The sequence below is a fragment of the Helicoverpa armigera genome, chromosome 4, assembly GCF_030705265.1.
Source record: "Helicoverpa armigera isolate CAAS_96S chromosome 4, ASM3070526v1, whole genome shotgun sequence".
In the NCBI taxonomy this organism is placed as follows: domain Eukaryota; kingdom Metazoa; phylum Arthropoda; class Insecta; order Lepidoptera; family Noctuidae; genus Helicoverpa; species Helicoverpa armigera.
The window spans coordinates 7923781-7948220 of NC_087123.1; the positions used below are offsets into that span (position 1 = coordinate 7923781).

The 24440-nt window shown below is 38.8% G+C and overlaps 4 protein-coding genes across 6 annotated transcripts; 2 read left to right on the forward strand and 2 right to left on the reverse strand.

The window, feature by feature from the left end:
• Positions 1-3217: 3217 nt before the first annotated feature.
• Positions 3218-5330, reverse strand: LOC110375299 (GTPase Era, mitochondrial). The gene is made up of 5 exons (XM_021333363.3): positions 5010-5330; positions 4810-4934; positions 4419-4593; positions 4004-4207; positions 3218-3701 (listed from the first exon to the last, which is right to left on the reverse strand). The coding sequence occupies exons 1-5, from the start codon at positions 5193-5195 to the stop codon at positions 3321-3323; spliced, it is 1071 nt and encodes a 356-aa protein (XP_021189038.3). The 5' UTR covers positions 5196-5330; the 3' UTR covers positions 3218-3320.
• Positions 5331-6230: 900 nt separating this feature from the next.
• On the forward strand, positions 6231-9261 carry LOC110375293 (histone-lysine N-methyltransferase 2C). Of its 3 annotated transcripts, XM_021333355.3 has the most exons (7): positions 6231-6364; positions 6454-6640; positions 6829-7077; positions 7237-7541; positions 7788-8354; positions 8429-8785; positions 9020-9261. In XM_021333355.3, the coding sequence occupies exons 3-7, from the start codon at positions 6831-6833 to the stop codon at positions 9164-9166; spliced, it is 1623 nt and encodes a 540-aa protein (XP_021189030.3). In that variant the 5' UTR covers positions 6231-6364; positions 6454-6640; positions 6829-6830; the 3' UTR covers positions 9167-9261. The 3 variants fall into 3 exon arrangements, with proteins under 3 accessions (XP_021189030.3, XP_021189029.3, XP_021189031.3); XM_021333354.3 differs by having other exon boundaries at positions 6256-6640; XM_021333356.3 differs by lacking the exon at positions 6829-7077 and having other exon boundaries at positions 6256-6640.
• An 855-nt stretch (positions 9262-10116) lies between these two features.
• LOC110375262 (mpv17-like protein 2) lies at positions 10117-11599 on the reverse strand. The gene is made up of 4 exons (XM_021333316.3): positions 11410-11599; positions 11100-11340; positions 10433-10671; positions 10117-10358 (listed from the first exon to the last, which is right to left on the reverse strand). The coding sequence occupies exons 2-4, from the start codon at positions 11329-11331 to the stop codon at positions 10218-10220; spliced, it is 612 nt and encodes a 203-aa protein (XP_021188991.2). The 5' UTR covers positions 11332-11340; positions 11410-11599; the 3' UTR covers positions 10117-10217.
• A 1487-nt stretch (positions 11600-13086) lies between these two features.
• On the forward strand, positions 13087-24399 carry Ca (claret). The gene is made up of 19 exons (XM_064034147.1): positions 13087-13663; positions 13845-13967; positions 14277-14454; positions 14559-14713; positions 15121-15276; positions 15542-15768; positions 16536-16697; positions 18715-18737; positions 18855-19005; positions 19261-19543; positions 19672-19755; positions 19886-20176; positions 20541-20743; positions 21063-21147; positions 21508-21690; positions 22063-22341; positions 22476-22560; positions 22660-22871; positions 22951-24399. The coding sequence occupies exons 1-19, from the start codon at positions 13226-13228 to the stop codon at positions 23872-23874; spliced, it is 4242 nt and encodes a 1413-aa protein (XP_063890217.1). The 5' UTR covers positions 13087-13225; the 3' UTR covers positions 23875-24399.
• Positions 24400-24440: the final 41 nt, after the last annotated feature.

Here is a 24440-nt window from a genome sequence, read left to right on the forward strand (position 1 = left end):
ATAACCAAAGTTTGATGTGAGATGACGTCAGATAGAAGAGTAGGGAAGGAGAAAAGTCCAAATAAAATTGGGATAGGGGCAAGAGGATGGTGATGATGAAAGTTTAATGTTTGAAAGCTTTGGCAAACTTACCTAATTATTTGAACACATACCATGTTTTGTAGCACACCGATTTATCAGTGTCCATGTAGATAGCAGGGTCATGATAAGCTGCAAGTTTTAATATGGAAAAGGAGGTCTCATTTTCCATGCTAGTTCGAAACTCTTATAATAAAGTCTCCTTTACACTTATGTTGTGATCCAAGGAAAATGAATACACCTTCTCTCTTCTAAAAATACAAAGCCATTTTCCATTTTCCAATCGAGTAGCTCAGGTCGGCGTGGTGCCTCATTTACATACATCGTTGAAACTTTTGTTCGATTGAAGTCCATCCTACCAAAATGCGGTCGGCGCGAATTTTTAGAAGAACTCTGTTGTAATTGCGATTCCAGTTCGAGTGGTTAAAAGCTTTTCTTGGGAAAAATCTCGACACGTCCGGAAAAATGTAACTTCGACTTTCCATTGAAGGTTACCAACCTAAAAATGTTGAGGCCTATTTTACATGAAAATAGGAAATTAATTTTTCGGTAAATGCATTTTTCTGTTAATAATAACAACCTTTAGTTAATTAATTAAAAGCTCACGAATGAACATTTGCAGTTTTCGTAATGTAATTTTCAAACGTTGTTGGAAACAGAGTATGGAATTATGCAGTTTACAACGAAACAGTGAATTTCTCCTGGGATCACTACCCCACCTCTAGAAAAATGGGTTCTGGGAGATAAACATGATCTGAAGAAATTAATTTAAAAATTGTTCTATTTGACTCCCTATCCTCGGAGCTGTGCGGTGTCAGGGGACTACTACAATTTGTCCTTATAGTAGGTTTATACTTACTTAAAACATTCTAATAAAATTATACCTTGTAGGTTTTTAGTCGATGTTAAGATAGAGTCTGGTAGTTAAAACAGGTACAGAGGTCTATTTTCGGTTTGCGGTTGTAGACACCTATGGCTAGCCAAGCCACCTACGTCAAACTTTACTTATTTTAATAGGTAAAAGTTTGAAGCCTCTACAAATACCGGCCCGTTGAGTATTCAGGGGTCTCTTTGTTGATGGGCACTAACACTTACAATTCAATCGCACTGTGAGAGCTATCGAATCGTGTCGGGATTGTTGTCGACACGCCCCTCACTAGCGAAACGTTTTCCTTTACAGGACGGGAACCGAACTTAAACAAAACGGATTGATCGGACGGCTATTTATAAAATATATGGATCCGTTAAGCCGGTGCTCTTTATGGCAAGCGTACCTACTTGATAAGATTTCTATAATTCCGATAGCTCACAAATAGTAGGCGCTGATTTCCTCTGTCACACGTCTTTTCAGATAGGTAGGTAGACACAAACAAACAGCAAGCACTAAACCACATTCTACAATGGTTGTTAGCAGGCAGGCTCATGTTCTTAATTGCTATCCTCTAAATTCAATAGGTACCTACCTACCTATAATTGCCCAGTTACCAGTAGTACCTAGGTAATAGGAGAGCTCTATTAGTAGACAGAGGTCAGGTTAAATACCTCTTAGGTGGCGATGGCGCGTGATATCAGCCACAGCCACAGATGTGTGTGGTATTCGGTGTTAGTGTTAACCTACTGAATTAGGAAGCTTTGAAACGCCGTGTTATTCTGCCGTGCTGGTCAAAAAGTTAAAAGGCCCCCTGAATAAAACCTCTACAAACCAACCTACCATAAGTAGGTACGTATGTAATACTACCTGAATTTCATTAATAAGGCAGAAATACCTGGATAACTATATTATTGTCTACTCTAAACCATAGGTACAGGAATCTTAAGCTTAAGTGTAAGCTACAGCTTAGATCCAAACCTATTAGGTAGGTACACACTAGACCTACACTAGATTCCAACGTACCTAAGTATAAAGTATGGACCAAACCACACACAAAGTAAACTAACACTATATGTATAGGTACCTATAAGTACCTTTTTTAGCAAGAGTCTGAAGGTAAACTTACGTAAGTATTCTTAATTCAATTAACATTGGCACGTACCTACTAACGTGAATTCCAGCTTAAACTTTGAACTGTTGGGATTACATAGTTCTTTAGTTGCGTACACAACGTAACTTTAGAAGAACGATATCCAATTTATTACATGCGAATAGGTAGGTAATCTCAATTAAACTAGTTTTGTTTGGAACTAAGATCGTTTAAATCGTGTATGTGTGAAGTAGGTGTATACTACGTAGCAAGTTAGGGACCACCATCACATAAACTGAACTGTAACTGTAAACAAGTCTTAACAAAGTTTCGTGGTTAAGTTGTACGGTCTCTTAGTGTTTCGTACAATTCTATTGTTTAGTATGAATAACTAAGCGGGAAGATAATGTGGCCGCCGTTATTTATTGGCTATTAACGTTCCAACTTCATTTGGTATCCACTTGCTTGATAGAATTTAACACCGCGGCAACGTTTCAATAAACATAGTTTCATTTCATTTTGCATTTCTGTTTACATTTAGGTAGGCATGTCCACCTAGATAGGTAACAATATGTATAGGTACTCGTACGTATGTAGGTATGGATACTTGATAAACTTGATTTTCGCCATCAGCTACAATTAAATCTTGACATAACTAGGTATCTACCACTAGAAAAGTGTGACCTAACCCTGATAGATTCAGGAGTCGAACCAAGCTTCTCGACAGAGTTAGTTCTAAAACTATTAGTAATCTCAAGTACCTGATCTATGGATGTGTATGTGGTTCTGTTTTGAATACTTTTGAGGCAAGGATGAATTTCGTAGTGATCTCTTTTTGCAATTCGTAGTCATAGTCCTGAAATCCTGTAAAAAACGTTGCAAAAAAATGCTGTATGTTTGTCTTAACTCATTCTAAGCGGCCTACCTCGATTACGATACCCCGATTTGCCGGATTTGGACTTCTGTAGGTAGCGCTTAAATAAACGATGCTAGTTTCTAACCACCATTGTGTTTGGCGAGACTATTCAATGTAGTCTTATTGTAGAAATATCTATTAATAAAGACTCCAATAAGTAGCTTTAGCTACTTAAAAATCTCCACTGCTAAATGAGGTCTAAACAAAAAACCCAACCTCTTCTTAATATGGAACTCTAAAGTACTTAATGAAAACAACAATGGTCAATATATTCCATTTTTTATTAACTTACTCTGTAAGTAACTAACAGTATAAAACATACATACATAATAAGGCATATTTACACATTTGATAACAACTAGCTCTTAATTCACAATGGCTGCTTCATTTTTGCTTTTTATTTTTAAACTAAGGGATAATACTACTGTTTTCTTGAATAAGTCTACTAGATCATTCCGGATATGAGTCTTGATTTGCTGTAGCCTCCCCCCTCCAGCACCAGCTATTAACCTGACTAATCTCTCATTGGGGCACTCCACGGCTACTGAACACAGAATCTTCTCTTGTTCCTCAATCTCTTCATAATATTCTAGCTGTACATTCAGTTTATATGGGATCTCTTGTGCCAAAAAGTCTAGGAACTTCGCCCTAACAGCTTCTTCTATGAGAGACTCTGGTCTCTGGTCAGTCCATTGACTAGGAGAATATTGAAAGTTGGCAGTTTTTGCATTGCTTACTAGGTAATTCTGAAAATGAAAAATAATAATAATCTTTAATGAATTTCTAGGTGATTCCTAGTAAATCAGGGAGTTGAAGTCACTCATCATCTCATCATCCTCCGAGCCTTTTTCCCAACTATGTTGGGGTCGGCTTCCAGTCTAACCAGATTCAGCTGAATACCAGTGCTTTACAAGACGCGACTGCCTGTCTGACCTCCTCAACCCAGTTACCCGGGCAACCCAATACCCCTTGGTTAGACTGGTATCAGACTTACTGGCTTCTGACTACCCGTAACGACTAGTTGAAGTCACTAAAGACCTATATTTACCTTAATGTCTTGAACTCCATCACCATTCAGAGCTGATATGAGAAAAACATCAGAGAATTTACTGTATCCCTTCTCAGGTTTCTTGTCTCCTTTATCTTTAGATTTACTTTTGCCACTTCCAGGTATGGGGTTTCCAGCTATGAATCCATTAGTCAGACTACTTATTGTAGTTAGCAACTGTGCTTTGGATTTAAATTTATCAATCTGTTGACAAAGAAAAGCTATATAATAAAGAGGAATATATAAATATTTTTCTGTTTGTTTGTAACCTAGGGGCTCCAAAACTACTTGACCAATTTGAAAATTACTTTTTCTCTTGGGAAGCTAACCCTGAGAACATAGGTTAGTAGTAGTTCCCACAGGACATAGGGGACTCCACGGGAAAACAGCTAGTCAGTTATAAAAGCAACCTTACTTTGTTAATTATTAAAAAACTTGGTGTTTCAGCAATAAAATTCAACATATTGATGACATCTGAGTGAAGATAATCCTTTGTGTATTTGTTAGAGACATCATGTACCACGCCAACAACATCTGCACATCTCAAACTCTTGTGACAAGCTTTGATCATGGATTCAGGCAAGTTGTATCTGGAATCATAATTAAAGTTTACATTACTTGACATGTTTCGGGTAAGCCCTAAGAATTAAATATAAAACAAGTCATTTACATAAAAGATCAATCATTTAGGCATATGCTTTAGTAACTCAAATACCACATCAGCCTAATCTGCCCATGATTTGGAAAGTAGACTTCGTAGTGAAATCACCAATATTTGGATTGCTTCAAGGATTTGCACAACTTACTTCTTTTGTTCCCTTTCAGTAACAACTCCAGGAGTGTCTAAGAATACAATCTGTGTGTCATTGTAGAAGCACATAGCTCTTACTAACTTCGTTGTTGTGTGTACTTTGTTTGAAGCTGCACAAATCTGAAATATTAAATTAATTTATTGGCTACGGTAAAGGTATACATTTATTTAGGTTATGATCAGAGAAAACCATACCTTTCTTTCTGTTACTTTATTAATCAATGTACTCTTCCCAGAATTCGGGGCACCAATTATAGCTACATTTACAATTTTGCCCAGATTTCTTTCATTTGCACGTTCAGGTTGTGTTGAATAAAATACGGCTTTGAAAGTATGTTTTCTGTATGTTAGGCGCAAGGCAGACATAACAAACGTCGTCATTTTAAAGAAAATTATGTTGAAATCTAACTTCACAAACTTTGTTTATAAAAAATAATGTTTATTCGAACATTTCCAACCCATGGAAATTATAGTACCGAGTTTTCCATTCCATCCACTTGCAAAATAAATCCAAAATCCTAACGTGATATTGACAGTGACAAGCTGCACTGTCAATATCAAGCAAGTCCTGACAACTGACAACTTGACAAGGAACTCTTTGCGGAAGAAGGAATCACCAAATCATCCTCAGATTTATGACTAGAATTTTTCAACCCATAAGCTCGAACATCTGATTCGTCAATATCTTGTGTGTTCTGTTAGTCATGTTTTAGGATACAGTCTGGAGATAGATGAACGGACAGACAAGCCGAGTTTAAGGCGGTACCCTTTAACTATAACTGCCTCCTTGGTCTAGCTGTCGCCAGCGCAGCTACTGAGCACGAGGTCCCGAGTTCAATTCCCGAGTATGGCCGAAATCGCTTTTTCGGTTTTAGAAACTTTCACAAAGCAGCCCGGAGCCTGAAAGTTGGTGATTGATACACCCGTGCATCGGAGAGCACGTAAATGTCGGTCCTGCGCCTGATCCCTTTCCAGTCCTGTCGGCTTACCGTCCCATCGGGCTATGAGCGTGGAGGAATATGTAGAGAGTACACTTGTGTCTGCGTAAATGCTTGTGCACTATAATAATTATGTCCTACGCTAATCTCCTTACATGACAATAACCACCATCATCATATAATAGAGAATAGGACATCATCATCATCGTTGATATAAAATTAATAGGTACGTGCAAAAATAGTCGCTAAAAAAATATTTTCATCAAGAAAGGTTTTCTAAAGCAGTCCCTAAACGATCATTTAAATTGCACAAAATTAAAAAATTAAAATTGTCATAACGAAATCTTTTATACTTTTATATTAACACTACAATAACTTTGCAGAATTCTTAATATTGCCTAATTTAACTTTACTGATCTTTTCCTCTTCAGTAACCTAATATTGGTTTTTGGTTCACCAATTTCCATTTACTGGTATCCCCAAAAAAATAATGAATTTTAGTTCCATTTTTAGCCTTTTGCCTATGGCATATTCGCTTGTTGAATTTCGGGTGTTTGTAAAAGAGAGAGAACCAAGTCAACTTCAACTTTAGGCATAAACTTAATTTTCTGTGTAATTAAAATTATATTCATTATTAAGTAAATAGCTCCTAATCACGATTCCATCAACGATATTCAAATTTTGTATAATTTATTTAACAGTCAGTGGTGTTGGTGTATAACGCTGTAAATAAAAAAAAATATGGATACTGTACTTAATCATTCAATCAACTTGTAACGAAAATCTAATAAAATATAGCCAATGATGAGTTGCTGAACTAAGTATAAATGTTGATTTAAGAATAAATTGCATGCTTGCTTCGAAAATCGCCGGCATGATTTTGATCAGGTAAACTTTTCAAATAAATATGTCTCTAGAAACTATTTTTATACCCCTTTAATGCACGGTTTGAATATAATTAATTTGTTTAATTTTTTTTTTTTTTTTGCCCTCTAATTATATTTTTCTTTTACTTTATTTCTTACATGTCTCGCATCTCACTTTTCCTTACTACTTATTTTATTTTTATTTTCCAGAAATGTCAGAGATAAAGTATAAAACTCAAATATTGGCTGCTATAGATCACTTGCGTTCACGTAAATCGCGCCCCGATATAAATAGGATTTGCAACTTTATGCTAAAGTGTTTCAAAGTCGTACCCAAAGACACTAAAGCAGATCTTAAACGTTGCTTGAAGGAGAAAAGTATTTTTAAAGTTGATTATAAAGATAATGTAAGCTATAGAAACGCTGCTAAGTGGCGAAAAAAATCAAACCAAAACCACAGTGAGTTGAACCTGCATGAGTATTCAGCTTGTAAATTATTGTTCTCATACTTTCCTATGAGGAAATCCCATGAAGTGTCTATTCACTTCAAGCCATTGCCAAAAGCATATCTTTGAACTTTAAATCTAAATATTCACATATTATTTCTATTGTTTTTAGAAATGTCTTCATCAATTGCATCGAGTGAGCGAAGGGTCATAACTTCTGCTATAGCCACACTAATTTATCAGGATCAAAGCTATTTAGAAAATGGTATTGCTTTTGATGATCTTGTGTCAGCAGCTGCTTCACAAGGGTCTAAATACTCAAAGAAGCAACTTGAAACGATTGTAAACAAGGAGCTGTCTTCAGGGAGTTTGGTAAAATTACAAAATGGTAACCTGGCATTGGGTCCTGCTGATCACGATGGTGATAGCTCTGATAGTTTCAAATTTGATTATAATGCTGATTACAACAATACAAAGGTGAGATTATGTTTGCTATATTTATGTATAGTATCTTCTTAGCACAAAAAAAAATATTAAAATTAATCTGTTGCACCTTTAATATTTGGGTTTATAAACAACCTTCTTTTTGCTTGTAACTTTTTGTCCAAAAAGAATTTATAATTAAGAAATCTTTTTTAAAATGTGACATTTATATGACAGTAATTTTTGCTATTGAAAGTTCACAGTTCATGATTCAAACTTGATATTTTTGTTGATTTCCAGATGACTTCTTCAGCTAATTCTTCATGCAGGTCTTCACCTCAAAGAATGCGAGGAAGGCCTAAAAAGCGAGGTGGTGGCTCATCCAGCAATGGTCTTAGCAGTAGCACTTCTCGAAATGCAGTTGTACGTGTTGGCGAAAGACGTAAGATGGCTAAAAAGGTGTTTGATCCATCTGACAACAATGTACCAAGCAAACGCAAGAGAGGTCGTCCTGTGGGTTCACTCAATAAAAGTACAATAAAAAAGAGACTTATTTCTGCTGGGCTTCAAAAATCAGACATGGAAGGACCACAATTGTCAGAAAGCCAAGTGTCTCTAGACGGGAGTGGTGATGAAATGGAACAAGAAGAGTCATTACCACATGAGACATCTGGAGTCTGTTCTGTTTGTCTTGTACAGAAACCACGGGGTTCTAATGACAGACTTGTTGAATGTCGAGACTGTAATAATAAAGCTCATTTGAGCTGTCTTCAATCAGGGTCTGGCATTTTAAAACCTAGACCTGATAATACCTGGCAGTGCCCTCATTGTAAAACTTGTGTAGTCTGCTGTGAGACCAATGATGCTGTAAGTTTTCAATTAACATTTTAAAATGTATTTCAAATAATGGTTAACACATTAATAAGTTGTTTTTGTTGCAGGGCATTTTAACAGTTTGCAGTATTTGTTCTGATGCTTATCATGCTCTCTGTCATAATCCACGCATTCCAGAGAGACTGAAAGCTTGGGATCAATGGGAATGCAACAATTGCTTAGAATCTCGTCCAACTGTAGTTGGGTCACCTGCAATTCGCAGAAGTATGGAGTACAATGCACAAAATTCTCCTCCTGTTGACCCATTCCTGAAACCACATGAACTTGACAGAGCACCTTCAAAATTGGTTGAAGACTTGCCTATTGATCCAAGTATCCCAGACATAACGAATTGGACAACTGATGATGCATTTGAATATTTTACAAAATACTTGCCTGAAGCTGCTCCAATTCTTAAGGAACAGGTAAAAAAAAACACTTATTTTGTGGGTGGTACCTTTGTGGCGCTCTTTAGACGCAATGCCTTGACTGATTTGAATAAATGACGTTGATGAAGATGGTGATGCAAATATCATAGCAGACATAAACATAATAGCAATTTTGGCAAATGGCAGAATTGGTATTGATAAAGTAATGCTAACAAGACTTAGTTAATGGATCCTGGAATGTACTAGTAGTAATTATTTTTCCACTTTCAGGAATTTGACGGACAAGCATTGAGCATGGCGCGGCGAGCGGATATTGTCAAAGGTTTGGGGCTGCCATTAGGGCCAGCCTTGGCACTATATCGTATCATAGTCAAATTACAAACGAGAAAGGATGATTGGACTATGTGTTGGGGTTAATAACTCATCACTACAAGTAATATATGAATAACTGATTTTATTTTATGTATAGTCTAGCTTGTACGTTATAGATTAATAAAAAAGGTAAATAAAAACAGATGTTTTATATTTCCGATTTCTATCAGCTCCTAACTCTGTGGCGTATATTTGCAGTAGTGGGCACTGCAGCATGATCACAACCCTAATTTAGGTATTTATGACATCACACACTTATTAGGTATTCCCTTAGGGTTGCTCTACACATAAGCGGGCTGGCATTATTTGGCACATCTGGGCCATAAAATCTAATTTCAATATGTAGATTAATGAATTTATGAAATGTCTACTTCAATTCACAGAGAACATTATCACACACATACAGTGATTCAGCCTGGGCTTGAAAATAACCCTTGATTTAGCTTTGATGAGTATCATAGTATGCATGATAAAAAACAAAATAATAACTACTCATGTTTAACAGATAAGGAGTTATCTAGTCATATAGTAATTTGAATATTGAAATAAGATAAAACCAAAATTCCCTGTGCTTGTTTTACTAAGATTTTTTTAACAGCTGAAGATAAGAGCAATAAATATATCTCTGTTAGGTGTTCCCAGAATGAAATGGGGCGTTCCCTGTACAATTAATTAAATTACGCAATACTACCTGCAAATAACATCATCTATTTTGGTAAAAAAAACTGCTGTATTTTGATTAACGATGGAGATGGCAGAGATGAAGAGATGGTATGGTATGGTGGTACCAATTACCTTGACTTATTTTGGTTGTATTGACCAAAGAGATTTATAAAATCTCTTTGCTATTGTCAAACACTTAACACTTTGGCTGACTGGCTTTGGATTTGACTGCCATTGCGATTCTTATAATGGAGAAGGAAGTACAGTTCAGAGAATTCCTTAAAGTAATGGATAAAATTCTTAAATCACAGTCATAAATAAAAATACAAGACTTAAATTGTTCTACGATATATTATAATAATATAATACTCTTTATTAAATATTATTCCATAACTAAACTATTTACATAATATTTTCACAGTCACATTTGAGGTCATTGTTGATCATAATGCTTCATGAATGACAGAAACACGTTAAACACCATGGTTGCTACATTTATATAAAAAACTCTATATTGTGTAGGCAGGAAATAAAAATTTATGAACTGCACAGGTGGCCAATAGAGACAATCTCCCTGAAAAAAAATAATCTTTTAGTTTTACAAAGAAAATTGATCAAAAATCTGCATAAATAAATCAAATTACTTACCAAATATGAAAATAAGAATTTCGTTTTAATTTCTGCCGTACATTCCTTCCATGATTTTGTTTCTAAAAGCCCCATACCATAGTAAAATGTTACTAATGTTACTGGTGATGCAAGTGCTTGATCCCAGAAGATTTTTATGAATACTGTTTTTAAATCTACTTTTGGTAGTATTTTGTCTAAGTAAACATAGTAGTAGTGATGTAAAGGCCCCATCGCTGTCCCCACAATAAACATTCTGGCTGAAAAAGAAAACAATCTGTATTATTATCTATATGCGGAAGCTAATATTATAAAGCTAGTTTGTTTGAATGCTTGAGATTTGAACAATCCTTTCAGTGTTAGATAGTCAATTTTATTTATTGAGGAAGTTTTACAAATGATGTCTGCCACATCATTTGTAAAAACTTCCTGGAGAAAAACTTTATGGAGTATTTTCTACAGAATATAAGACTGGCAAAAAATATGAATAATTGGAAACAACAAGCCCAAAAGTAATTAGGTAGGCAAGAATAGAATAATTTCTATATATAACAGAAGTTAAATATACTTGAATTTGTGGATTATGTGATACTAGTACTTAGAACACTGATAATTTAATTTCAAATTGATAATCTGGCGTAAGTACATTATACAGTATACAAAATATATGCAATTCAAATATAAATACCTGCTCTTCCCCAGTCATATCTGTTTGGTAAAACTTTTGATTGGTATTCAAATTCCTGCTGTACCAAATCACCAAAAACCATGCATACTCCAGAAGTTATGCTATTCGTAAAAAGTAAATTTTTCTTAAAAAAAAATGTTACACCGCGCCGAAATATTGATTCCTTTCTTGTTTGAAATTTTAGTGGGGTAACTTGTTTTATTCCAATGAACGTACGACGTGCTGAAAACATGATTACAACCTGAAAATGAAATGAAAGTAATTTACTTGGTTCTATTTATTTTTACACATAAAAAAATAACTTGTTTACCTTGTAATCATAATCATAAAAAGACACGAGGGATGTATGAATTTGAATTGAATACTGCGCGCATAATGCACATCTCTTTCATTGCATCAGCTCTCCATCCGCTGAAAACGTGAAAATGACCTAATACTGAAAGAAAAGCGGAAAATGAGTGAACGTGAATGAACTTATTCCCTGAATGGAAATTCCATCCATCCATTGACGTTGTTGACATTTTTGACAGTTGTTGTCTGACTCAAACCCAGAAGAATAGATTCTTACTGGAGCCGAGCCGAGCCAGCAGAAAGGAACATCAAACCGTTTTCAAAAACAAACAATTATTGCTAGGTGTAGCGTACGCGCGTAATTTAGAGCGAACTTAAAGGCGGAATAAGATAAATAAAGTTATGTTCCTCCTCTAGCACTGAGAAATTGTGTCGCCTATACTAGGCATCAATTAAATTGCACGCAACATTACTTTTTACTAAAATGTAGAAGTTTGTGCAATAAAAATTGCTACTCATAGTTTGAAATCCAGTAAGAACCACTACTGCTAACAGAATTCTTGGTTTGTCAGAAGCATAGATGTAATATACTAAACAAGATTGGGCACTCTCAAAATAAACTTTTTTGCAAAAAAAAGCGAATTTTGGCTTTAAGTACTTCACAAGTATTTGAAAGGGTTTTAATGACTGTAGTATGCTATACGCATGCTTGGCTAGCCCTTTCGATGCGGGTTATTCCCGCTCGGTAACACTCTTCCGTCGACACTGTGGACGACCGGGAAAAAGTTTTGTTTGTTCACAGTGTTGACGAACGCTACTTATTATTTCGGGTAATTTCCGTTCGGTAACACCTTTCGTTCCTGTCGTCAACACTGTTGACGATCGGGAAAAAAAAGTTTCATTCGTTCAGTGTCCATGAATGCTGGTTTTTATTTTTAAAATATATAAATAAAAATAAAATATGTCATGGATTTTTAAAGTGTAAAATGGTTATTATGAACATGATAAGACTATTTTTTTTATTTTCTAGTTAATTGTGTTTTAAAAGATATAACATAATCCATTAAAACATTTTAAAAATCCAAACAAATATTATTATTTTTTGTATTAAATAAATTTAAACTATTATAATGGTGAAAAAGTGTTGCGTTTATACTTGTAAAAGTGAATCCTATTGTGGTTGCAATATATCGTTCCACAGGTTAGCTAATACTAACATTTTCGTAAATCAAATAACTAGGGTGCCCATGAATTCTAGTAATGAGTCAAAATATGGGTGATGGATTTTAAAACTGTTGTACTATTGTTATAGCGTCCCAAAAAATAAAGAAAGGCGACATAAATGGCTCAGCAGTCTATATGTGAAACAAAAATATAAAAAAATCTGTCTTCACTTCGAATCTTCCTGCTTTTATACTGCTAATTCCCGCTAATCATTAAAAGCCTATATTAGTATCTTAAGGTCACAAACTGCGTAAGTTAAAACTTCAATACCAATCTGTGTTTCATAATCTTAGCAACTTCAGATTTGTCTCACATAGCTTAATCTCATAGTCACCCTATTAGAATGGGACAGACAGCCTCCGTACTTACTGTTTCACTCGGCTCGTTTTTTGCGTATAAGTGCGCAGTCCTGTTTACTATATTATGTCTATGGTCAGAAGTCAGAAATGACATTGACAGTATTGACACTTGACAGTGGTCTATTTCTTTTTGTATTTGTAATTTTTCTGTCTGATATTGACTGCTCAAAAGCTAATATTTTCAAGCACGAGAGCTTAATAAAAATCCAATATCTGTAATCCATTTGATAGTTCTAATTTGATTGGCATAAAATGCCGAAGCGACGTGAAAACTTAGATTTTTCTGGTTTATTTAAATTAGACGTATTATTACACCTTGATATTACTACGTACAGTTTTTACGAAGTCGGGCATAAGAAGTTCTTTGCCTTTACTAGCGATAAAGAGTTAATTTTTATATACATTGATCCCCAGTCTGAAAGATTTGAATATAATTATGACTGGGATTTCCTGGACAATCCAATATATTGTATGTGCTTTGAGCCAAGTGGTACATGGGTGATTATTGTTAGTGAGCAGAAGGTTCTCTTGGTGCCATTTTTACCGCTGTTCAGTCCTCAGAATGCTTTTGATCAAAAGTGGTCACTTTCGAGGGTAACAGTCTTACCTCTGGGAGTGATAACAAAGCCAACATCTTTAGTTTGTTGGTTGACAAAGGAGTCGGAGAGTGTTTTAATTATTGGCTCAAAGGTAAATATTTCTGAGTGTCATATAATGCATGCTATGGGTACCAGACTTGTACATGTGTTTCTACATAGTTTAATTGGTATCTAACTGTGGAAGCTACGTTGTAAATAATAAATAGTAATTGCCAAATGAGCACTTACACATAAGTTTGATTAGTAGTAATTCCAGTTCATTTATTTTTCAGACAGGATCAATTGCATTTTATTCTCTGGATACACAAAGCATTGTGGGAGAGTGCAAGGTGCCTGGAGAAATTACTGACTTACAAATCTGTTTTGATGACTCATTGGATCTGCTCACACTTCTGGTGAGTGTATAGAAGTCATTCAAGTAATACTTTTTATCTAGGAGCTACAAAGTTTTTTAAACAAATCTTCTCGATCTTAAGAGTACAGAATATTTTTGTGAATAACATGCACAAGGAACACACAAACTAGCTAAATGTCAAACAGTAAATTGGTATACAAAACCGTTAGACCTATCATTTTCTTAATATTTTTTTTTTTCGTATTTTTGTGCTATTGTATGTAAGATTTGTCTCTCAGCTTTTACTTTATTATGCATAAATACTATAAATAGTTGACAGTTGTATTGAACTGCTGCATATTGTTTACAGATATCAATCAGCCAATCACAACAATGCAAGTTAGTGTTGGAACACAGGTCATATGGCTACAACTGGCTGCAACAGACAAGAGCACAAAATGACAGAGACAAAAAGGACAGTTTCATGTCTTATATCAAACAGCTGTCCAAGGATAAGATTACGTTCTTTATACAGGGTGGCTCTAAAGGTATAATATAATATTGTTGAATTATTAATTTATTTATTATACAAATATACATATTGTACTTATTTTTCTCATTTGCTATTTGCGTTGTAACTTTAAATTTGCAGATGAAGGAAAATCCCAAACCGTGGAGTATGTTTTAAAGCCAACAGAGTATTTGCCTTTGTTTAGAAAAGGTTCCAATAATTGGGCATTGACAGCACAGTATGTAAATGGCAGACATTTCCTAACTGCTTTTGAATTAAATGAAGGAACTTTGATTGTAAGTATAGTCAACTAGCTTCAGCCAGCGGTTTCACCCGCATCCCGTGGGAACTACTTCCCGTACCGGGATAAAAAGTAGCCTATAGCCTTCCTCGATAAATGGGCTATCTAACACTGAAAGAAATTTTCAAATAGGACCAGAAGTTCCTGAGATTAGCGCATTCAAACAAACAAACTCGTCAGCTTTATAATATTAGTTATAAGTAGTCAATATGTACCAAAAAAAGAATAAATATTCAAATAGGAAAGCTTTACCAATATGCAAAATTATCCTTGAATTATTTGCTTTCTGATATTTTTATCTATAAAGTAACAGCTCTGTTTCTTTTACTCTAAAGGAGTAAATTTATTTAGTTTAAAAAGATATACATTTATAATAGACATGCCATTTGATGAATGTTTCAGTTGGAAAGTCCTGAAGAAGATACTCCAACTAGAACACTTAGGCCTCATATAAGGAAAGATGGTTTATATGTCCAAGGCCTGTGGTCTCAAAGGTTGATATATCTATTGAGGAAGAAGGAAGTAGAAGTGCACTCATCAAGTTTTTCTGTTATTGAAGTAAGTCTGGTCAAACTGGGTATTTAGTAGAAGTCATTTTTATGCTGATTATCAAATTGTAATTATTAATGTGTTTGTATTGGTACCTACACAATTCAGTCCGTCATTGCCATTCTCATAAGATTCCAATAGCATGTGTGATGAATAAAACTACATGATTAAAAAAAAATTAACACATTTTATCCTCGAATGGGATTCTATATAATTGTACCATTCCTTATACAACGATAAACCAAACAATTTTTCAAATGTCAACTGATTTTAGGGTCGTTTCGAGACATTAGTCGGCAGTAAAAGCAAGTCTTCCGAACTTTGGCGTGCGGAGCTAATAGGTGATGTTCGTCGAGGTCACTTAATGTCGTCACGCGAGCCGCCAGCGATGCCCGGCGGGTGGCGCGAACCCACCTTTATGTGCGACCTGCAACTGCCCCGGTTTAGCTTGGAGTCCTGCCTTATTGTCACCAATAAGGGAGCTTATATTCTTAACACAGTGTGAGTGTAGAGTTATAATATAGTTTTTATTACGTTAGTAGCGTTTGGTTTAGACTTGACAATAAAATTAAGCATATACCTAGTAGATAATAGTCATAGACTTAATTTTATTGTGATCAGTTCAATTCAATAAACTATCGGCAATGCAGGGGATGAAAGCGATGAAACGTCATACCTATTTGTTGCTTTTCGTTCTTCTTAGCATTGGGTATGTATCGGGTTAAAATATAGTCCTTGTTACTTGGAAAGAGCTCTGAATAATTTTTTAAATCGATTCAGTAGTTTCGAAGAGTTTGAGGTAAAATAAACAACAAAATGTTTCTTCTTTATTATAATAGTATGGACTAGTGTGTTATATGAGTGAAAAAAAGATCGTGGTCAATGTTGAGATATTGACTGAGTCATGTCAAGAGCTCGTGGGCACACAGGTCACGGGCCACAACCACAAAACGCCGCCACTGGCATATTTCTTGTCATTTTCATACATTTTATATGGGCTCGGCGCACACGGTTGACGCCGGTAGCGGCCATACGCTACAAATTGTTGCTTGCTTCTTGTGACCCGCCTATAGATCCGCACCCGGCTGTAAACACTAGTTAAGTGGCTGTCGCGCGCTTCAGCTACTTTTGTGGCCGTTTCTTCACTCGTGTGTGGCTCATATGTGGCGACACTAAGTCAAAGCTGTGTGTCCGGTTAGACTGAAGACGACCCAAACATACTTGGGAAAAGGTTAGGTAGATGATCGTGTTATATCTCGTGTGTTCAGGTCTGACGCGTGTGAGTGGGTGGTGGGCGGCGTGATGCGCGGCTCGTGCGGCGCCGACACGTGCGCGGCGCTGGGCGCGGCGCTGCCCGCGCTGCTGCGCGCCGCCGCCGACATGCTGCTGGCGCGGGGGAAGCTGCCTCTAGCCGACTATCTGTACTCTATGTCGCAGCGCTTCGCTAACAGCGATGAGGTAAGTTCTGACACGTGCGCGGCGCTGGGCGCGGCGCTGCCCGCGCTGCTGCGCGCCGCCGCCGACATGCTGCTGGCGCGGGGGAAGCTGCCTCTAGCCGACTATCTGTACTCTATGTCGCAGCGCTTCGCTAACAGCGATGAGGTAAGTTCTGACACGTGCGCGGCGCTGGGCGCGGCGCTGCCCGCTTGCGCGCCGCCGCCGACATGCTGCTGGCGCGGGGGAAGCTGCCTCTAGCCGACTATCTGTACTCTATGTCGCAGCGCTTCGCTAACAGCGATGAGGTAAGTTCTGACACGTGCGCGGCGCTGGGCGCGGCGCTGCCCGCTGCGCGCCGCCGCCGACATGCTGCTGGCGCGGGGGAAGCTGCCTCTAGCCGACTATCTGTACTCTATGTCGCAGCGCTTCGCTAACAGCGATGAGGTAAGTTCTGACACGTGCGCGGCGCGGCGCTGGGCGCTGCGCGCTGCGCTGCGCGCCGCCGCCGACATGCTGCTGGCGCGGGGGAAGCTGCCTCTAGCCGACTATCTGTACTCTATGTCGCAGCGCTTCGCTAACAGCGATGAGGTAAGTTCTGACACGTGCGCGGCGCTGGCGCGGCGCTGCCCGTTGCTGCGCCGCCGCCGACATGCTGCTGGCGCGGGGGAAGCTGCCTCTAGCCGACTATCTGTACTCTATGTCGCAGCGCTTCGCTAACAGCGATGAGGTAAGTTCTGACACGTGCGCGGCGCTGGGCGCGGCGCTGCCCGCGCTGCGCGCGCCGCCGCCGACATGCTGCTGGCGCGGGGGAAGCTGCCTCTAGCCGACTATCTGTACTCTATGTCGCAGCGCTTCGCTAACAGCGATGAGGTAAGTTCTGACACGTGCGCGGCGCTGGGCGCGGCGCTGCCCGCGCTGCCGCGCCGCCGACATGCTGCTGGCGCGGGGGAAGCTGCCTCTAGCCGACTATCTGTACTCTATGTCGCAGCGCTTCGCTAACAGCGATGAGGTAAGTTCTGACACGTGCGCGGCGCTGGGCGCGGCGCTGCCCGCGCTGCTGCGCGCCGCCGCCGACATGCTGCTGGCGCGGGGGAAGCTGCCTCTAGCCGACTATCTGTACTCTATGTCGCAGCGCTTCGCTAACAGCGATGAGGTAAGTTCTGACACGTGCGCGGCGCTGGGCGCGGCGCTGCCTGCTGCGCGCCGCCGCCGACATGCTGCTGGCGCGGGGGAAGCTGCCTCTAGCCGACTATCTGTACTCTATGTCGCAGCGCTTCGCTAACAGCGATGAGGTAAGTTCTGACACGTGCGCGGCGCTGGGCGCGGCGCTGCGCGCGCCGCCGACATGCTGCTGGCGCGGGGGAAGCTGCCTCTAGCCGACTATCTGTACTCTATGTCGCAGCGCTTCGCTAACAGCGATGAGGTAAGTTCTGACACGTGCGCGGCGCTGGGCGCGGCGCTGCCCGCGCTGCCGCGCCGCCGCCGACATGCTGCTGGCGCGGGGAAGCCTCTAGCCGACTATCTGTACTCTATGTCGCAGCGCTTCGCTAACAGCGATGAGGTAAGTTCTGACACGTGCGCGGCGCTGGGCGCGGCGCTGCCCGCGCTGCTGCGCGCCGCCGCCGACATGCTGCTGGCGCGGGGGAAGCTGCCTCTAGCCGACTATCTGTACTCTATGTCGCAGCGCTTCGCTAACAGCGATGAGGTAAGTTCTGACACGTGCGCGGCGCTGGGCGCGGCGCTGCCCGCGCTGCGCACATAATTGCGTTACATAATTGTAAAAGAAGAACGATGCCTTTTTTTGAATTTGTGGTGGCATCGTGGCAGGTTGGTACTAGCCATTAGCCAAACCTGAAATCAAACGTACAACCCATACTTGAGGGTTGTACGTTCACGCCACGAGGCCACCATGCAGCGTTTCCAAGTTTGTATGTATTTTATAAGTATATTTTGGACACCAATGACTGATTTAAGGTGACGGAAAATATCTCGGGGAAACCTGAACTATAGTCTGAAATCACCTCATTGCCCAAGTGTGGTGATAAACTGTCAATCCTTTTACGTGTGAGAGGAAACCTGTGCCATGACAACTTTGACAATTACTTTCATTTGATTTATAATTTCTCTTTATATTTTCCAGTTTCAATTAGACGGCTGGGTGACGCGTCTTGGCGTCTTCGGTCGACTAAACGAGATGTCTTCGTATAAAAAATCTGGCAATATCGGCGACGTTTCTACAACGTTGCAAATGTTAGCTACCTTGGTCAACATAAGCAATGGTACCTTGGATAAGTTTAATATGTAAGTATGAATTTAACCCTGCTTTGTAAATGACCTCGTATTTCGATCAATTGAATTTAGTTCTTATGTACCAGGAATAGGGTGTATATTTCATTGCTTGATGATCAACTACCAAACCTAGCAATCTAATTATTGACAGAAGTGTAGAACACTCATATCTTTTACCTTCTTCGTATCCGTACCTTATTTCTTTCGTTTAAGTAAATGTACTCTACCATTGTAGAATAATATATAATATTTTTTTGGTTATTTTAGGGAGAGCGACCTAATAACACTAAAGCCAGTTGAATTGTTGGAGCTATGTTCATTTTCTGCGGCTGTGGGTCTCTGGGAACTGGCACCCGTATTCAGCATTCATTCTGGGCACCCCAGTTTGTTGCTATCAGCATTGAAATCCAGAAAGGATTTATGTCGCGGCGCCATCCATTGTCTTTTAGAACAAAGCTGCATAGTGCCGCTTTTGTTAAAAGAAAATGGACAGTGGTTGTTTGATTACATCATCGAAAACTGTAATAAATTCGATACTGACATTTTGAAGGTAATTTGTCTAAATTACGTCACTTAATTATTTATTTTTATTTATTTATCAGAAATAGCTACATAATTTCCCAATTCGGTAGTGTGGTTTAATGTTAACAGAATTAAATTAATTATAACCTTTTTCAGTGCTTGTGTCTATGGTTGAACCCCATGCAAGACTTATTACGCCCAGTAATGCGTGATTTGAAGCAAGGCATTACATCGATTTATGTGAGTATTAAAAAATAATCTAAAAATAATTAATGTTGTTGTGTAACTATTCTATACCAATCCATTGTTTTGTGACTTGAAAAAATCCATAGATAGGTTAGAGAAATCCACCGTTTATTTATCGTTTCAGACAACAAGATTGCAGCTTTTAATATCAACATTCACGCAGATTGCTTGTGTCATTGACTCTAGAGAGCCATGTCCTGAGATACATTTGCAGCTCAAACTATGTCCTGACACTTGGAAGAATCAGTTTACGCCTAAGAGAGCACTTAGTTGTGGCTTGTCTCATTGGGCAGTGGTCGACGAAGGCAATGCTAAAGTTATGATGACTAATACACCGATTAATCCTAAAGTGATTGGTAGAGTGGTCGATGTGGCGTGTGGAAGACATCATACTTTGGTGTTGACTGAGAACGGGGTAAGTTGAATGGTTTACTTTATATTCATTGTACTTGTTGAATGTCTGTCTTAAAGATTGAATCTGAAAAACCGCCATTACATATGTTTTATTGCTTCTGTGATAAAAAGTATTACAGTCCTACCTTCTACCCGCGGTTTCACCCGCTGCCCAAAGGAACTACTTTCTACAACGCGGAAAAAAGTTGCCTATGTGTTATTCCAACATTGCTATTTATTATTGCCAAGTTTCATCAAATCCGTTCAGCCGTCTGTTCGTGAAGAGGTAACAAACATACATACTCACGAACATTTTTTTCATGATAAATATGTACTACGTAACTTATGTGTCTATTCCTAAAAAATACATACAAAATGTGGCGCAGATATACGCGGCAGGCGACAACTCGTTCGGTCAGCTGGGTGTTGGTACTTCATGGCGCGGCGGCGTCGGCGACGATGCACGGCCCGCCGGGGCCCTGCTGCCAGTCTGTCTCCCGCACCAAGCCAGCGCACCCATCGCCATCATAGCTGCCGGACACTACCATTCTGCGGCCGTCGATGTTGGCGGACGACTCTATACTTGGGGGTAAGGCTTAAGGAAATCGTAAAGAGCATAATAAGCTCTTAAGGCGGAATAGTTAGTCATACTCATGCACATAAATTATCAAAAAAGTTGCGCAATATTATAAAAGATGTTATGCAATAAAAATTGTAGACGCTATTATATGCGTATACAATATTGCGCAATTTACTTGGGGCTGATTATCCATCGCCACATAACTTTTATTTGATGAATAAGTATGGTGGTTTGAAATATATTTTCTTTATAAAAGCTGTCAAAACGTGAAACATATTCTAATATTGTAAAAATATTGTTATTTATTTACCTTGCGTTCTACTTCTAGATGGGGTGTCCACGGTCAGCTATGTCACGGTAGCATAGATGATGAATTTTCACCCAAACTGGTCACCAAGTTCCAAGGCAGAAAGGTAAATATTTTAAGATTATCTATACCTCACGAATATTCAAATGGGCTATATACACTATACTATCTATATACACCCACCAATGGCCAAGAGCGTCCAAGTGCCAGTAACACTGGTTGTCAGAGTCTTTCTGGTTTCTCGACTGCCAATGATGTTCAAATGACAACCGAGACCCACCGCTTTATCGTGCTTCCCGAAACACGTAAGAACTTGTTATGAGAACATGGTTACCCATCTACGGATCATCCGTAATTCCCAAGTCCCATCTACGGATCAACCGTGCCAAGCGTTATTTAACCTTATGATCCAATTTCACTCATTACCAAAATATTAAAAATTAAAATATTATTGCTTCATCCACAGGTGCTAAGCATAGGCTGCGGCGCTTGTCACTCGGTAGTGCTAACCCAGAACGGCGAGGTGTGGGCGAGCGGCGCGGGAGTGTTTGGCCAGCTCGGCAGTGCCTCACGACAGAAGGCGTCTGTACCGCGTCGAGTTGTACTGCCCGAGCCTGTGCGGGCCATCGCTGTGGGATACTTCCATAATGTAATGTGGCGTTTTGATTTTTAATACTGTAGGTGATAAGGTTCAATAACTATCGTGCGCGTGCGGTCTATCGCTATCGGTACTTTATTCATAATGTGTAATTTCGATCTTTAATGCTATAAGAATAAGGTTAAAAATTGACGAAGAGTGTGTGCTCCACACGCATTTTCCTTACAAATGCGTGTGGAGCACAAGCGATTCATAGGCGCGTATAGCGTCGACATTGTTTAACGTATATTTTTTCTTTAATGTTGTAAAAGTTGCAACTCGACCAAGTCAGTAAATTCACCCGGCGAAGGTTCACCTTTAAAATAGGTTTCTAATAAAAGTTTTTGTACTTATTCAAGTGAATTTTCTATATGTCTGTTACAGCTAGCTTTAACGAACTCGGGGGCGGTGTACGTATGGGGTGCTAGTCCGCAGCAGGTGCGGGCTGAGAACGCGCGGCGTTCGGCCGAATCGGCGGGTGAGTCGGCCGCAAGACGCCCGGCCGAGTTGCCCGCCCGCAGCCCGGACGAGCCGCCCGCCCGAGGCTCAGTTGTGCCACAAGCCCGCGGCCCGGCCGAGCCGGTCTCCTCGCCGCCCGCGCCCGACCCGCACCTCGTGCCGCAGCGACTCAATACTTGCAACGTTACCGGGGACATCGTACAGGTAAGCTTGGTTATTATGACAATCAAAATGCTTTCTAACACAAACTAGGTATATTATTGAAGTCAGGTTTATTTTATTGGAAAAAGTTTTATTATTCAATAACAAATACATAGGAGATTATCATTTTTTTTTAGTTAGCAGCCGGTTGGCATCACTCGTGCCTACTGAACAACGCAGGCACACTTTACTCTTGGGGCCTCAACTTTGACGGACAGCTAGGTCGGTATACTTACATTTGAATGTTTATCATAATAGATCATTTCGTATTTAAGCAAAATTCATTTTAAATTAACGTTGCATCTTTGTATTCAACCACAGGAAGTGGGGATCGAAAGCAAATTACGATTCCGACTGAAGTCAAGATGGCAACAGATGCTCAACCGGACATTGTTAAAAATAATAACGCTAAAACACCAGAAGCTGATAAGAAGGACTTTAAAACCAGGGCTCTCGTGGCATGTGGAGGTGACTTCACGGTTTATATAGACAACGATGGGAGAATATACGCCACTGGCAATATTCATCAACAGGTAATTAATTTCAAATATGATTTTCTTATTTATGAAGTTTTGAGGTAATGTAACTGATGGATGAAATGATCTGTTTTAGCTCAACAATGAAAAGGACAAAGGTGGCAACCGCGTCATAATGATGAAGACAACAAAACGTGTCATAAAAATACCAGCAAGTAGAAACAATAAATTCTTATTCCAACCTGTCGACAGAATTGATATTATGTTTCCTTTCGACTTAGAAGCACAAAGAAAACCAATCGAAGGCAGGTTAAATCCATTAACTTCCATTCAAGATTTCTCAAACAAATCATGGGCGGATGACATTATTCTCATACTAAAACCGTGGCTAAACGAGGAAAACTTTAAAGGAAACTGCAACATGGCTGCTAAGTTCGCATATCACAACAAAATGTACTCCGAATGTCTAAGATTGTTGTTGAACAATTTGAAATACGAAATACAAGGCGATCAAACATATGTAACACACACTTCCAAAGATGATGGAAATCCAAGTTCTGAGGAAGGAGATTCTTCGAAGCAAGAAGAACTAAACTTGATAATTAAAAATATCATGTCTAAACGCATCAAAGACGTGTCTATGGCCAGTCTGAATTCGGAACCATATCCGCCAGTGGATCCAGCTACGTACAAAGCTCTGCCTTGCTGCTGTGATGAATTAAAGTATTGTAAAACAGGAGAATCTATAAAATCGACTAGCGATGAAATGGAATGCGAAATCTCCCTCAAAGCGGCTCAAATAATAGATCAATGTATGAGCATATTCCCTGTAGATACAAAATTATGGGAATTGTGCTTCCGACTTTCAAAGAATTTCTTCTTAGAAAATAATTTGTCTATACCAAAACTGGAAATAGTGTTGCGGAAATATATGGAAACTGATTCTGCGACGATGGCGGCAGCTATTATGTACTCGAATGATTGCGCTCAGTATAGCAAGATACTTTCTCCAAAATTTTACTTAAATATGTGTAGTAATGTGTTAGATACTTGGGGATAATTTCAGAAAAATATAAACTCGGGATTGTATCGATTAATCGATATGCGACTTGATTCGATTTGGCAGCTGCGTGTAATTGAAAAATAGCAACTCGATAGCATATCAATGAAATATGAAATAAACATTAATCAATGTACTCATCTATATCTTCATAGTGTCTATGTATATCCAATATTTATCAATACGTATTCAAATATGTAGTTACCTAGCCTATTTAAATGGAAGTACTCCTAGTACAGATAATAGTTCCCAATGTATTTACATTATACCTATTGTTGTATAGTTTTTTTTATTCCTCATGGTTGATTTTTACACAAAATAATTGAATCTGTTATATTTGAATTTTAAAGTTTATTTTGGATTTTTGTGTATTATTGTATTCTGTTTTTGATGGTTTGTACAATGTATGTATTAGTTGTTATAAAAACCACAGTGACTGAATTTGTGAACGAAATGAAATTATTGTCGAAATTATTTACTTTCTGTGGAACTCGAATTTATTTTTTACTTTTAAGTATATATTTTTTTAATGGTTGTCTCTCAATTGTATCCGGCCTGTCTAAAAT

Bases quoted from the DNA above. Each gene is read 5' to 3' on its own strand.
- Ca (XM_064034147.1), top strand. From the start codon at position 13,226: ATGCCGAAGCGACGTGAAAACTTAGATTTTTCTGGTTTATTTAAATTA. The intron at 13,664-13,844 runs GTAAATATTTCT...TTTATTTTTCAG, and splicing joins TTTTAATTATTGGCTCAAAG to ACAGGATCAATTGCATTTTA. The intron at 15,769-16,535 runs GTGAGTGTAGAG...TCGTGTGTTCAG, and splicing joins GCTTATATTCTTAACACAGT to GTCTGACGCGTGTGAGTGGG.
- LOC110375293 (XM_021333355.3), top strand. From the start codon at position 6,831: ATGTCAGAGATAAAGTATAAAACTCAAATATTGGCTGCTATAGATCAC. The intron at 7,078-7,236 runs GTGAGTTGAACC...TATTGTTTTTAG, and splicing joins AAAATCAAACCAAAACCACA to AAATGTCTTCATCAATTGCA. The intron at 8,786-9,019 runs GTAAAAAAAAAC...TTCCACTTTCAG, and splicing joins CTCCAATTCTTAAGGAACAG to GAATTTGACGGACAAGCATT.
- LOC110375262 (XM_021333316.3), bottom strand. From the start codon at position 11,331: ATGTTTTCAGCACGTCGTACGTTCATTGGAATAAAACAAGTTACCCCA. The intron at 10,672-11,099 runs GTATTTATATTT...TTTCTTTTTCAG, and splicing joins ATATGACTGGGGAAGAGCAG to CCAGAATGTTTATTGTGGGG. The intron at 10,359-10,432 runs GTAAGTAATTTG...ATTTTTTTTCAG, and splicing joins AATTCTTATTTTCATATTTG to GGAGATTGTCTCTATTGGCC.
- LOC110375299 (XM_021333363.3), bottom strand. From the start codon at position 5,195: ATGACGACGTTTGTTATGTCTGCCTTGCGCCTAACATACAGAAAACAT. The intron at 4,594-4,809 runs GTAAGTTGTGCA...TTATGATTCCAG, and splicing joins ACTGAAAGGGAACAAAAGAA to ATACAACTTGCCTGAATCCA. The intron at 3,702-4,003 runs GTAAATATAGGT...TTTCATTTTCAG, and splicing joins ATGGAGTTCAAGACATTAAG to AATTACCTAGTAAGCAATGC.